This window comes from Mytilus trossulus, chromosome 14 (genome assembly GCF_036588685.1).
Source record: "Mytilus trossulus isolate FHL-02 chromosome 14, PNRI_Mtr1.1.1.hap1, whole genome shotgun sequence".
In the NCBI taxonomy this organism is placed as follows: domain Eukaryota; kingdom Metazoa; phylum Mollusca; class Bivalvia; order Mytilida; family Mytilidae; genus Mytilus; species Mytilus trossulus.
In genome coordinates, this window is record NC_086386.1 from 62,100,758 (window position 1) to 62,116,706 (window position 15,949).

Sequence of the window (15,949 nt, forward strand, 5' to 3'; positions counted from 1 at the left end):
GTGTGGTTTTATTTCTCTATTTGTCGACCGTCATTTATAAATTTGTTGTCTCATTCGTATACGACTTTGGTTGATTTGGAACCCCTCTCTAAAATTCATCGAATAGCCCGGCGTATATTTTGTTTACAACAAGAGATCTGTGAGATTATTCTAACTTAACATACAACAAAAAGAAAATTTTCCATGAATATTTTTTACTAACAAGTCCCACATCAAATATAACAGTACATGGCTTTAGATCCATACTAATGTATGTAAAGATGTTATATGATAGACAATTAATTAATAGGGAGAATACAGCATAAAAAAGTCCAACCTTCCCTTTTACAGCAACAATATAATATACAAGCCCCACGTCTGGAATCGCCGGTTGAAAAGGTGCATTTTACACTTATTCAAGGTTTTTTAGCCCCAAAAAAGGTCCCAAAATTTTTTCGCCTCGCTCCGCTCGTCCATTTTTTTAAATTTCACCCCTTTCAAAAATCCTGGATACGCTCTTGTAAATGGTTCGTATCTTAGACTCTAGGGCTTATACTGACTACAGGGATCATTATTCAGCTATGTTATTTTAAAATAGGCTGGGGCGTTTAAGGTTTTCGTAGGTGAATAAATTGCTGAGGAACTTTTTTCATGAGAGTGTAATAGAGTTTTACTTTCTATTTAGTGAAATTGTGAAATAGAAGTCAATACCTTTTTGTTCAATTCTGTGTTGCTTTGAAGGTGTCATGATTGTTGTCCTTATCCTAATCAATGTGTTAATGTAATTTGAATTTCAAAATGACTGAGTGACGTTTAAACTTTTTACGGCGAACTGGTCAACTCCACCATGGCGACTTTGACATAATCAGTAAATACCAGCAAAAAATATCATTTTAAGTTAAAAATTGTCGCATAAAAAATAAATACACGGGAAATGGCTAAGATCACGAAGTCTAGTCTGATTAATCATTTTACAAAAAAAAAAGCCCAAGCAAAGAGGTGGGCGAACTGGTCAACTCCACCATAGCGAATTTCATGACTTTGACATAATCAGTAAATTCCAGCAAAAAATATCAGTATAAGTAAAGAATTGTCGCTTATAAGTTAAATATACGGAAAATGGCAAAGATCACGAAGTCAAGTCTGATTAATCTTTTTACAAAAAAAAAAAAAAAAAAGTCCAAGCAAAAAGGGGGGGGCGTGTACGCCCGTACGCCTCCTCTGGATCCGCCACTGTACAAAAAGACTGATCGATAACTTTGAAACTAAAATACAACACAAGAAAACAAATCAAAGGAAGGAAAACAATTAGAATACAACTAATAGGTACGTACCAGTCTTTACAAGGAAAAGTGGAAAGATCTAATAATCAAAACAAAACCAATAGGTATTTCAACGGAAAGTGGAAATACCTAAATATACTCACGGATGGATTACTACCCATTGTAACTAGTCCGCATGTCATACAATACTACTGTCTGTTATTAAGACAACCAATCTACCATTCGTTCTCCTGATAGACATTTAGCTCTTGCTCATAAAGTAGACATAAATGAACTAGTAAGATAACAATGGAAACTATGGGTTTCAATTCAATCGTTTACAATTACAAGCAGGGAAAATCTCAAGACAGCTGCAGAATTTGTCGCTTTTCCATCTATTTACTGAATGCCTTTTTCAAAAGTTTTAAATGTTTTGAAGTTTTCCCTCACGTAATCTTAAAGTATGAGCATTCAGCTGATTCACTTCTATTATATAAACACAAAAAGAAATATGGTGCGTCATTTTTAGTTGTTGTGTAAGTATTAATCAAAAGCATGTCATACAAGAGCGGAGTTTAATTGTTTATAAATGAAATTAAATATTTATAAATTTCGTATTATACAAAGCTATACATGGGGATCTAGATGAGGGGATCTTCATTTTATTATTCGTTAATATTTTTTATATTGTTTTTCTCTATTATTTATCTTTGTTGTCAATTATGCTGTATACCTCATATTTCAACATCCAATTGTTCTCTATTCTTTTTATTTGAACTTATTGTTTTCTTGTCCTTAGCATTTTTTCCCTTTTATTCTGCACTTTTAGCCCATTGGTCTCTATTCTGTAAACTCAACCAAGACCATACTGAATATTAAAAGAAAGAATGTATATCTGATGTCAAATGATTATGAGAGATGATAAACATGTTTATACTTTAAACAAAACTTCATATAAATTAGATTTATGTAAGAAACCACTCAACATTTTGGTGTTTGAATACTATTTACTATTTTGTAAACTTTAAATATTTTTGAACATGAAAATGAAAGAGAACCCTAACTTACATCTAGACTCTAGATTCCAGTACATATATATCTGAAAACGGATGAACTAATTTCTGACAAATTTGAACTCAATGATAGAAAACCAAGCTGTACAATTGCTGTTTTTATAAATAAAAATGTGTGGTACATGTATGTGAGTGCCAATGAGACAAATCTATCTCCAAGCCAAAAATTATAAAAAGAATAATAGAATGAAATTCAAAACAGTGTGGCTGTGGCCATTGATTGACACATTAAGTTCATCCATTGACTGGGACAATTTACGTGAACGTTTGTCTGTAACGAACACTGTTAACGACGTACCTACGATAGACATTTAAACTGTGGAGTCACCAAAGGTTTCTTAACGCCTTTAATTATAAAATAATTCGAAAAATTAATCAGGAATAACCTTTATGTTTTGATTTATATAATTGATATAAATCAAAACATCGTGTTATTTCTGATTAATTTTTCGAATTACTTTATTAAGGTGTTGAGAACCTTTGGTGACCCAAAATTTTGAGTGTCTTTAAAAAGTACATAGTGAGCAGTGGTCGTTACATACAAACGTTCACCTAAATTGTCCCAGTCAATGGATGAATTTAATGTGTCAATCAATGGCCATAGCCACACTGTTTTGAATTTCATTCTAATCATAAGTTGAAGTTGCTTTGATCATGTTGATCTGAATACTTTTTTACAGCACCAAAACAAAAAGCATGAATTGTGACGGTCCTAATAAAAAAATCATTGAAATATTAATAACAGGTGTTTTATCCAAAAAAACTAACACAACAAATCTCGTTCAACTGCTTATTAATTTGATAATTTGAAATTTGGAAACAATATACCCGATTACCGGTCGTCATTCATAATATGAGGAAGGCGCTACCTTTAATGCCAGCTTATACTATATCCTATATATTGATTGGTTGTTGGTTGTTTAACATGTTTAACGTCCAGTGGTAAATGCATGTTCAGGACGAATGTCCTAGGCTACACTATTAATATATAGTTTTTGTCTAAAATAAACTTATGAGTTCAGATGGAAAATGTTTAGGGAACGATCATTGAACTTCAAAAGGCAGGAGGGGGTTATGGTATTTCTTCCTAAAAAATATATCCTTATTTCCAAATTGATGGAAAAAAAAATTGTTCAAGCAGAGGACAAAAAAAAATATTTTGAATCCAGATCTTCATCAAAAATGATTTTATCTTTCAGATATGCAAAATAAATTTAACTTTTATATATCTAAAAATATTTAAAACTTCCAAAACCGCACAGGTAAGTCGGTACACAGTAGTTTTTTAGGTGATAATACGGCTGTATTTGCCAATTTGTTATGATGAACCATAATACTAGTGTTAAATTTTGACTAAATAATTTTAATTGATAGCAATGAAGGGGTTCAATGAAAAAAATCTGACTCAAACAAAAAAAAACATTCGTATTCCTGATCATCTTCAGTTTGTTAGTTCTTCATCAATTTCATGTCCTAATTCAGAATCAGTTTTATGACATTTCTTGCATATTTTTGTTTGCTTACTTTTCAAGATTTTATATGACAGCAAAATAAAATTGAGAATGGAAATGGGAAATACAAGCATGTCAAAAAATTTGCTTTCGAGTAATGCCTAATCATGTCATAGTTGTTTTCAAGAAGACACATTTGGTTTCAAGACAATAACTTTAGTATAAGTGAATGGATCTCTAGAAGGTTCAATACACAAAAGGAAGATTAGAATTGATTTTGGGGTTATGGTACAGCATTTTTGGGGGTGTTTTTTTTTATCAAAATTTTGGGTTTTTTCTTTAAAAATCTACCATATTTACATTGATTATACTCATCTAGTATACTATATTAGATGCAACAAATACTGATTTGGCAGGAGATGCACACACAATAGGATGTTTTAATTATTGTATCTGTAATTTGTGCATTTTTCCTATGATGTGTACTTCTTTATAATGTCGACATGAGTATCATGATAAAGAAAATATATTTGGTAAGTATATTCACAATTGACATGCGCTAGTGTGCTGCAAAAGGCTCTTCTTTCCCTTTAATTCCCAAAATTGCACATGATTTTTTTTTCTCACAGAAACACATGAGTTATTTGGTAAATAAAACACTTGTCATTGTTTAAAACTTTCAGTAATAAAAATTAAGTTTAGCCTTTTTGAATAATACACTGATTGTGTGAAAATTTTAACAGAAAATGTACAAATAAAGGCAACAGTAGTATACCGCTGTTCAAAACTCATAAATCCATGGACAAAAAACAAAATCGGGGTAACAAACTAAAACCGAGGGAAACGCATTAAATATAAGAGGAGAACAATGACACAACACCGATAAAATTGCATTCTCTGCAGAATTATTGATAACTTTCCTCACTATATATTCACAAGGATATAACTAACATATTGTCCATGCTATTCTGATCTGAGTTTTTATTCATACATACAAAATGTATACTGGCATGACTGGTGCATTTCCAAGTTGTCTTCTTTTTCTGTTTCTTTTGAAGTATTTGTTTAACCTGTTCAGTCACTATAAAGTGTTACAATTCTTGTTTAGACGCAACACATAAATAGTGACCCAAAAGGTACCGCTTTCACATGAGAGAAGCTAGGGAAAAAAAATGAATGTACACATTTTCAATATTTTTTTAGGACTTAATACTATCAATATCATATGAAATTAAGGAGATATGTAGTTAGAGACTTCTGCTGAATAGAAATATTTGGGTTCACCTGATACATGTACCTGTTTTCAAATTAGTCCATATTGAAGTTTGAAGGGTCTTAAAATATGTTTGATTTCAGCTGCACCTATGTTGTCAGTTTTTTTCACCAACTTTTTTTTATGAACCAGACAAAAGTTTATTCTGTGCTTATTTTATAGACTATCCTTGTTTACAATATAGTTACACCAATTTAATTTTGAGACCATGCAGAGTCATAGAAAAATGGGTTTGAACTGACCTCCAAACAATCCATGATTCTGTAATGAGGTCAGTACTCAAATTCCATACATCATTACATGTTATTTCAAATCCTTAAAACTGGAATGTAAAAAAGATGTTTTGTTTTATTTCTTGAAATATTTCGAACAATTTGACATTATTCCATGCTTCAACTTTTTTTTTTTGAAGAAAAGGATGCTGGTAACAAATTTAATTTGCTCATTTTAAAAAGATGATAATTAGATAACTTCACATGGTGAAAGAAAACTTGTAAGATTTCCACAGCTTTTTTTTGTTGAATAGGTGCAATTTTGGTTACTGAGTGCAGTTTTGGTACTATGTTATATAACCATAAGTGTGTATTGCTAAATAGGGCCACACTTAAAAATATTTTGGTTTGCCCAAACCCTTACCAAAAGGTTGAGACAGTGGGTAGGTAGGTAGGCATTTTCTTTTTTTTTCAAAAAAAGAAATTGAAGTATCAGATGTTTATTAGTCCTCATGCCAATTTGATTAAAAAAACTTCTTCAAATCAGGACAATAAAAGAATTTGAGTAGACAGCTTTTTTCTGGGTAGGTAGCGTTTGGGCAAACAGACCTATTATTTCTTATGGCCTAGGTTGAAATGTGAACCTTATATAGTGATAAAGTACTCGGTAGAGTGAAAATGTTTTTTGATCAGGTTCAAACTGATGCATTAAATATACAGGTGACTGTTGCAGCTTGAATTTTTAAGGATGTAGCCCACATACATGACATACTCCCAAGTAACATGCCCTGTACATGTATATACCTCAAAGTCATGGTATTATCATGGGTTATCATATTAACTCCATCTTCCCTTAAAATCCAATTTTGGACAATATGGGAGCATACAATATATACAGTTTGTACTTAAATGTACTACTCAGACTCAAGTCTCCAAGTCTCCTTTTATGATTAAACTTTTAGAGAGAAAACAAAACAGTTTCCATCTCCTTGGACTGTACATGAATCTGATAAAGTGATCTATGTGACATAATCAGTGAGAAGATTTGTTGAGAGTTTGCCAAAGGAAGTCATGAAAATAAAATAAATGTGTAGCTGTGAAGTTGCTAACATGAGAGTACCAAAATTGCACCTATTTTGTCATTTTTTAACCAACTTTTTTAAGAAACCAGACAGATTGTGAATTATTGGGGGGAGGGGGGTCATTAAAGTTTTGAATTAGGCTGTGAGCTACATGACTTACCGTGATCACATTCAACAGACAGTATAACCAACGTCATTATCACTGTTCTTTGATATGGGAATTATGTGGCAGGTGAACATAAGTCCATGAGAGGAATACAATTATATATAAATAATACGGAGGGTAGTTGTGTAAAGTAGTTTTTTATACCGAAACTTGCATATAAAGCCTCAAAATCTGCAACACGGAAAACTAGGGCGAGGTGTTTGAGAAAACTGAGCACTGAAACCGACTGCTTCTGCTTTCAGGAAATACATTACGTTGCGGTTCCTTCCGTGCAATACATTATATGGTACTGAGAGTTCTTAAAATAAGAAATTTTGATGCTTGAACTTACCTTGTTACTTTTTTGTCGCTTCAAAATTGCCACCCCATGTCAAACATAGCCGACACCCCGCATGTGGCGTTCTACACGGTGAATCACAAAGTTACCAGGAGGGATAATACTTGTGATTTTTTGCTTTTGTTTTTTTCGTTGCAATAGGATAGTATTTGTTGTCGTACGATTTACACAGTGCGTCGATTCGAGCGTCACTGATGAGTCTTTTGTAGACGAAACGCGCGTCTGGCGTAAATATAAAATTTTAATCCTGGTATCTATGATGAGTTTATTTGGGATAAGTCTCGACTTTGTTGACTTTGTCAGAAGCATGTCGCAGCGATTATCTTTAAGTTGGTCCTCTCCCCCTTGCAACATACGGGTATCTCATATGCTCTTGTTGTCAGAGGCGAACAGATAAAGGACTGGAAATCAGTCTACTATTATTTACTCACTTGTTGTTAGTGTTGTCTGCGTCATTAACATTATGTTGAGGTTTATAGTTCAAATATATCTAAGATCTATCAATTAAGTGTGTGAAAGATAAGTGAAATGCTATGAAACTTGAACTGTAGCTTCGACATAATCAAAAGACGATATTAAGAATCAAGAAAAAAGAACTACAAAATTGTGTTTGTTTTTGATAAATGAGGTACCATTGATATATATTCTATATTACAGTTTAGTGAAAACTATAATTTTGTCAAGGCTAAGTGGAATTTCATAAAACTTGGACCAGAAGCTTTGTTTCAATAAACAAATAACACCTGAAGCTTTTTTTTTCTTTTTCTTTGTATTTACAGATAGATAGTTTTCTGCAGATAACATTGACACACAGTCTAATGTAACTCTTTTAGACAATATAAAATTTGCTAACTTTTGTACAATGTACGCAACTTTGAAAAAAAAATTACATGATAAAAATAGCATGTACAGAAAAAAGTAAATTTTGTTTTGTTAATAATTGCAGGAGCAGCCAGACTGTACAAATTTACGAAACGAACCAAAACCGTCAGTGGTAGTTACAAACAAACACCTTCATGAAAAGAAAGGCAATCTTCAGGTAATGTTTCTTATCTTTCAGAAAAAAATATCTCACTAAATAATTGACGTAAATTGTTTTTTTTTTACATGAACCCTTTGCACGACGAATGCATCTATTTGATAGGTGTTAAATCTTGCTGAGGTATCTGTATAATACAATTCGTACTAGTATATGCAGGTTGGTATTTCAATTTTTCAGTCTATAGAATTAACAGACGTTATGTGATTGACAATTTAACAACTATCTAAATAACGTTGATTTAAGCAGTTAAAAGACCACCGTACGGCCCACAACTATAACTGATAAAGGCATCTTTACAGTAGTAAACCGCTGTTCAAAAGTCATCAAACGATAAAGAGAAAACAATTCCGGCTGGCAAACTAAACCCCACACCAACAGTCTACAAATAAAGCCGGACATAACAGAATGTATAACAATTAAAAATCAAAACAAAACATGTTAAGGCAAAAAAAAAAAAGAAGATCTAAAACAAAAATTATTGACAACAACCAACTATGACCACTGAACAACTTGTTGCTGAATTGGACCAATATATCAGTTTTGATGACTAACCCTTTTCTTTGTTTAATTAAGTCTTTGCAGAAGGAACCACAGCAAGACCGCAAAAGATCAATAACTACACCAAAACCGTCAGTGGTATTTACAACTAAAAACCTTCTCCAACAGACAAGCAGTGTGAAGGTATAATTTTACTCGTTAATAAATAGTAAATAGAAACACTGTTCTAAATTTTGCTCAATAATATTTGTTCTTTATGTAATCAACGCAATATTTGCTGTTCGAGGGAAGTCAGTTTGCACACATTCATCAATAATAACCACTTTAAAGTCAACATATAAAGAAAACACTTTTATATGAGAAAAAAACGAAACACAACTACATTCTTATATCTATAATTTTTCGAATAGTCACAGATTGTAAATATAACGTTTCTAAATAATGACATACATCTGTAGTGGAATAAACTATTTTTCAACTGAAAAACAAACCCGAGCAGCAATATTAGTTCATCACCAACACCGGTTCCTGTCCATATGAATTTAAATCTAAAGAGCAGCGACGTTTGCAAAAATCGGTTACATTATATTCCAGTTGTCTTTACTTTGTTGGTCAAAAGCGGAAATACAGTAGTATAAACATAAGCATACTCATGCACAACATTTAAGGTGATATCCTGCTACTATTTTTCGAACGAGTTTCAGATTAACATCAGACAGAAAATCAATTTTGAGAAATAACAATCAGCCAACAGTTTGAATTTTCTCGTATATTGTTGCAATTTTGCAATTTTGTATTTTTTTATGTTTTAAATGTTATTGAATAAGCACAACTGATTGTGGCGAGTTAAAAACGAAAACTTTAGAAATCTTTCATTTGCAATAAAAAATATTACTTTGAACCTGTTTTTATTTACCATTTTACAGACTAAACAAATAACAAAAGAAGTTATTGCTGCAATAGAAATTGGATACACCCATTCAGGATATGTCTTTTGTTTGCTTTGGAGAGAGTAGGTCTATATTGTTCCAACTGGGAAGCAAGAGACAAGGGAGTTGTCAGATTTAAAACCTCCACTGCGATTTTGTTCACACCTGACACATCTGTTCATAGCATTGGTTTCGAAGCAGAGGAATATGTCAGCAGAATTCAAGGCGAATCAGATTCTGGAAAATGGTTCTTTTTCAAAAACTTCATGGTGGAATGTTACAAACTCAAGGTAAAAGAAGAAAATTCGTTAAATATTAGTTGAAAAAAACATCCTACATTGTGAAGGGCAGTGTGGATGAAAATAACGCTATGTAAATAATTAATTAAAGCCCTGTTAACAGTCTTAACTACACAATTACATAATTTACCAATATTAATTCCTACGTCACATATACAAACTTTCGGGTTCAACTCAGATTGTTGATAGGGTTCACAGGTTTTATGTGGTGTGGTTTTAAAAAAAGAAGTTAAAGATACCAAATAAACATTTAAACTCAAATCTCGAAAATATTAAACATAAAAAAAATTAAAAAATACAAGTTTTCGTCGTTTGATTTATAATTTTTGGTCGGTGTTTTCTGTTTACATAAGACTTTTTTCAATTTGTTTTCTTTGGTATATTTTTCCTCTCTGATTTGTTAAAGGCTACAGCTGTTGAAGATTTGAGGAGAAAAGATTTTTGGCAAAACAATGTTACAATGAAAGCAGTCGATGTGATATCTAGCTTTATTAATCAAATGAAAGGCACACTGGTGAATGAATTAATAAGACGACCACTAGGGTACGACGATAATGATATACAGTGGGTGATAACAACACTGGGGAAATTGGAACCTCCAATAAACGAGCTGATGAATATCGCCGTAAGAAAGGTATTTTTTAAAGCTGAATGTATTACAATTCAATGTTGGTTTTATACCGTGAAGATTATAATATTAAAAGCGCTTTTTATAGTATTGTCCAACTCAAGTACGATAACATATGAAGAACTTTATCTCGAAAACTTCATTAGATTTATTCTTGAATGAATCATTAACATAAGTACTGATTGCACTTAGAGTACACTGAACATAAATCGATGCTGTTCTGAAACTCTTGTCTTCCTATACAAATATTAATACTTGATTAAGCAAAATATCGGCTCTTGCAGGATATATAACATATAAGGATCGCACAAAGACACAAGTAAAAAAAATGATAATACTTATGATAATATGTTTTTACTACTGCAGTTGTTTTGTAGTTGTAAAAAATAAACCATACAAAAGCCGCAATGTTGCATATTTCTTCATGTTCAAAGAGATAGACGTCAAATAAGGATAATGTCTGTATCTAAATTTGAAAAAGTATCACCTATTTATTATGCAACATTTAACATTACTTGTCGGTGTTAAACATTCCATCAGCAAATGAACTTCATCTTCAACAATTGAATTGAAATAACAAAATTTATAAATTGTTTTTATTTTAAAAAGATTGTGAATCTTTCTATAACGACCCTGCTCAATAATTTTTTTATTAGCACTAATTCTCATTTTGTGAGATGCTTTCTAATTTCACAAATAATTAAACTATTTAGATTAGTCTCTCTTTTGAAAATATACTTAATGTAAAAATGATTAGTATTTTACCCTTTTTACTGTAGCATTTTGAAAAAGATTATAGTTAAAAAAATGCGTTTACCTCTTAATTAAAACATATTTTATCTCATTAAAGTCATTAGAAACCTCAAATTAAAAAAAATATGCATATGTTTTTTTATAACTAAATAAATAGTTTTCATTATACAACTTATGTACATATAGTTTTTTTCTGAGGAAATTCTTTAATTTGTCCACATTAAGAAGAGGTTTACTTATTTTTAATTGCTTGCTTCCAGGAAGCAATTCGCCAACATATTTTCCGTATGCATAGTGACCTGAGCGTGAACCTCCTCGTAAAAATCCGGTGATCGCAATACGCATGGATCTGTCATTAAAATAAACAATAATCTGATTATACATGTTAAACACGTACTCAATACCCATGCTTTTTGTTATTTGTTTACTATAAGGTGACAATCGGTAAACGTCGGGTTCAAAACACGGCATTTAATGAGCAGCCATATTTGTTAAATCATAACAGACAGAGAGAAAACAAATTGACGATTATACGATATATTTGCGTAAAAAATGATAAAATCGTGCACAGAAAAATAAGTTTATGATATATACATGCATTGGTTCAAGAATTGGATAATCATTATTGTTCACCACCCACTCGTTTCATATGACTTTAACATTATAATATCTAATATCTTCATTCAGCTGTTTTGCAGTAGAAGTAATAGCTTTGTTTTTACCAATTAAAGGCATATACATGCTATGTGTAAGAGTTTGACTTTACAAAAACACTTATTCATGTCTTTGACAAATAATATCAATTTGTAGACCAAATCCCCATTAAACTGCTATATAACTCTTGATTTGTATATACACTACAAACCAGTAAAATATAAAAAAGAATATGTGGTATGATTGCCAATGAGACAACTATCCACAAAAGATCAAAATGACACAAACATTAACAACTATAGGTAACCGTACGGCCTTCAACAATGAGCAAAGCCCATACTGCATAGTCAGCTATAAAAGGCCCCGATAAGACAATGTAAAACAATTCAAACGAGAAAACTAACGGCCTTATTTATGTAAAAAAATGAACGAAACACAAATATGTAACACATAAACAAAACGACAACCACTGATTAAAAGACTCCTGACTTGGGACAGGCACATACATAAATAATGTGGCGGGGTTAAACATGTTAAACGTATGAAATGGCCTATATTTGTACTCGACTGCACTGAATTTTACACTCGACCAGTCTGAATTGGTCAAAAATTTACCTGATATTACTAGACTGAACTTGTACTCGACCTTTACTCGACCAGTACCAAATATCTATATGAGTCTGTACTATACTCGACTAAGTCTGCAACATTATCGACCAAGTCTGAACCATACTCGACATAGTCTTAACCCAACTCGATTAAGTCTTAACCAACCTAGACCTTTTTTCATCTATTGTATTTCATCATATATATATATATATACATGTATAAACGAGTATAAATTGAAAACTACGTTCAAACCTATGACTGCGTTGGATAAAAACCGCAATTTTTAAACGTGTGCATGTCAAACAAATTTCGTTGTAGAAGGGTCTAAAAACAGCACAAACAACATTTTCCAAAAGACCAAAAGAGTGAAAAAGTATGTATATATATACAACTCGTCTAAACATCAACCCAACAATGTTAGATCTGTAAATTTGCTTTATATATATATACAATTTATATAACGTTTAAACTAAAACAAGATGATCAACGGAAGTAATTACTGATTGAATAAAAACAATATCATGTGTATTGCATTTAATTTTGTTAAATCGGATTTGTATATACATTACATCAGGTTCACATTGATTTATGTATTTAAAAAATACTAGAATTTTCGACCATGATTTAGATATCTTAAACGTTATCAATTTGTTTTTATCAAAATAAATGTATGAAATAGTACATAAAACAACTTTATAAATGTTGACATCGACAACTTTGTTTTATTTAAACCAGGAATTTTATATCATAATAGCAATACAATTTTTATAACAATCATTGATTCTATTTTGAAAAGTAAATGCATTTTGACGTTAACGTACAAATTTATTTCAATCATACAGAAATAAGTTTTGTCATACAAGAAGCACTTTAATAAGTTTTAATTACCTAAGAACAGATGTGTTTTATACCTCGCGTATTACTTATCTAGTGAATTCAAAAGGCCTTGTGATTTAAGTTTTACGAGGATGTTCTAATTTTGAATAGATGTTACTCTTTGATCTTTTTAATCAGTGCTTCTAAGGCAGGATATATATTTTTATGAGAAGAAAAATTGTATTTGTACTGTAGTTTTTTTTTATCCATTTTTACTAAGTATACAAATGTATATATATTTCTGATATGCAGTTAAACAATGTCAATAATTTTGTTGGCTGTTGTTATCGAATTAAAAAGATAGTTAAATAACTATTGTATGCAATCATGAAATCAATGTAGTTTTTATTTGTGAATTTAGGAAAATCAAGTTTTATTTCCCTCAGTGTATATATGGTTGTTCTCGCTTCATTGAAGACCTGTTGGTGACCTTCTGCTGTTGTATGGTCTATGGTCGGGTTGTTGTCTCTTTGACACATTCCCCATTTCCATTCTCAATTTCATTGTCAGGAAAATGCAAGTCCAATTCAGACTGGTGGTGAAAAAATCAAAAATGTCAAGTATAGATATAGGCCATTTCAGACTTTTACTGGTTTGTAGTAATTACTACTGGTGGATCAAAACAGAATCTTTGGGGAATTTGAATGTATGATTGAATAATACAATTGTCAAATGAATCTTAAAGTCTATGTATATATTACAGGGTGGAATCAATCCTGATCAGTTGAATATTGTACAGGGACCCGAAGCCAAGCTAATGTATAATCGCACGTTTACTGGTTCACCATCTTCATTTGGCGAAGAACAGATTGCGCCACTGCCAAAATTCTACAGGTCTTTATTAGTGCATTTAGGAGGTTTGTATGTTGCTAAGATGTACTTAAATATATCATACTCACCTTTTTTTGCACAGAGACCTAGTTGTAAATATAACTAAATATGTGATAACTGTTTAAATTATGGACTACGAGAGGAAAAAGATACAATAGGAAGATTCGTGGTAATTTTAATAAATTTCCTGTAACAAAACTTTGAATTTTTCGAAAAACTAAGGATTTTTTTATTCCAGGAATAGATTACCTTAGTCGTATTTTGCACAACTTTTTGGAATTTCTGGTCCTCAATACTCCTCAACTTTGTACTTGTTTGACTTTATAACTATTTTGATCTGAGCGTCACTGCTGAGTCTTATGTAGACGAAACGCACGTATTAAATTAACATAATCCTTTTACCTTTGAAATTTTTTTACACCACTAGGTCGATGCCACCGCTGGTGGACGTTTCGTCCCCGAGGTTATCACCAGCCCAGTAGTCAGCACTTCGGTGTTGACATGAATATCAACTATATGGTCATTTTAATAAATTTATATGGTCATTTTAATAAATTTATATGGTCATTTATAAATTTTCTGTTACAAAACTTTGAATTTTTTCGAAAAAACTGCGGATTTTCTTATTCCAGGAAAAGATTATCTTAGCCGTATTTGGCACAACTTTTTGGAATGTTTGGTCCTCAATGCTCTCCAACTTTGTACCTGTTAGGCTTTATTACTATTTTAATCTGAGCGTCACTGATGAGTCTTATGTAGATTAAACGCGCGTCTGGTGTATACAATTATAATCTAGGTACCTTTGATAACTATAATCAAACTCATAGGTAAAAAATAAACGAAAACGTCATGGCTGAAAAAGACAACGGACAAACAACACAAAATAGAAAACAAAAGACTGAAAAACACATTACCGACCAAAAACTGTGGTGTGAACTTCGGTGCTGGGGAAGGGGACACCTACCATGCTTTACATGTGGCATCCATCTTGTAGCGCAGGGACTAACATAGCCAATCTGTATTACTTCTTTGATATAAATATAAAAAGTAGATTCGTTTCGATAGTCAGAAAAAGACGAACTTAGTTACCCTGGCAAAATTAATAATGTTGACTTGTACAGACTTTTTTGCACTCAATAGGTTGTAAGCACCTCCTTCTTATTTCAGGTGTAGCTATCAATTTGACTATGGTAGAAGTAAATGAAAAGAAAACAAATATCCTTGAGACAATTTTCACTACAGATGAAAGTGCAAAACAAGAGTTTATCAGATTCTTAACCCGCTTATTTGGAGGGGATGTTTTGAAGTATTTAAGAGATTACCATCCCTTGTAATATTCTGAACTTTTACATAATTTTGAAAAGAAACTGAAATATTTCGAGTCAGATAAAGTAGTAACTGTTCGTGTTCCTCCAAAATGGTACGATGCATATAGAAAATTTACCGGCGACATACTTACTAATGCAATAAACCAAACAACATTCAGAGAAGCAGTTACATTTCAGAATGACAAAATAAGGATAAGTCCAGAGTTGTTCCGCAAGTTTTACGAAAATGCTACAGAGTTTACTATTGAAATGGTAGAAAAGACTTTAGCGAAGCAGTCAGCATTAGGAATCGGCGTTGTGTTTATAGCAGGTGATCATGTAGACCACGTGTTTGTAAAAACATTGAAGGAAAGATATCCGGCTCATAGAATTATTGTTTCCAAGAATCCAGAACTTGTTGTTATGAAAGGAGCAGTTTTAAATGAGATCATGGAATAGAATGAACCGTATCAAATAAATAAATACAATAATCCAGGTATTATTAGGTTTATTCGTAATAAAAATAAAAAGATGATGTGCATGTATGGTTGACAATAAGATAACTATCCGCCAGAGACCAAATGAGGAAGTTGAGGTCCGTCGTCGACAGCTTTCAACAATGAGCAAAACCAATACCGCATAACATATAATATATTCTGTTATGATATACATGTGAATATATATGATA

General features: G+C 31.8%; 1 protein-coding gene across 1 annotated transcript; it reads left to right on the forward strand.

The window, feature by feature from the left end:
- Positions 1–10,063: 10,063 nt before the first annotated feature.
- Positions 10,064–15,720, forward strand: LOC134697967 (uncharacterized). Its single transcript, XM_063560251.1, has 4 exons — positions 10,064–10,237; positions 13,827–13,980; positions 15,122–15,150; positions 15,319–15,720. The coding sequence occupies exons 1-4, from the start codon at positions 10,064–10,066 to the stop codon at positions 15,718–15,720; spliced, it is 759 nt and encodes a 252-aa protein (XP_063416321.1).
- The last annotated feature ends 229 nt before the right edge of the window (positions 15,721–15,949 follow it).

Excerpts from the sequence above, each read along its gene's own strand:
- LOC134697967 (XM_063560251.1), top strand. The coding sequence starts at position 10,064 with ATGAAAGCAGTCGATGTGATATCTAGCTTTATTAATCAAATGAAAGGC. Across the intron at positions 10,238-13,826 it reads TGAATATCGCCGTAAGAAAG|GGTGGAATCAATCCTGATCA; the intron begins GTATTTTTTAAA and ends TATATATTACAG. Across the intron at positions 13,981-15,121 it reads TTTATTAGTGCATTTAGGAG|GTGTAGCTATCAATTTGACT; the intron begins GTTTGTATGTTG and ends TTCTTATTTCAG.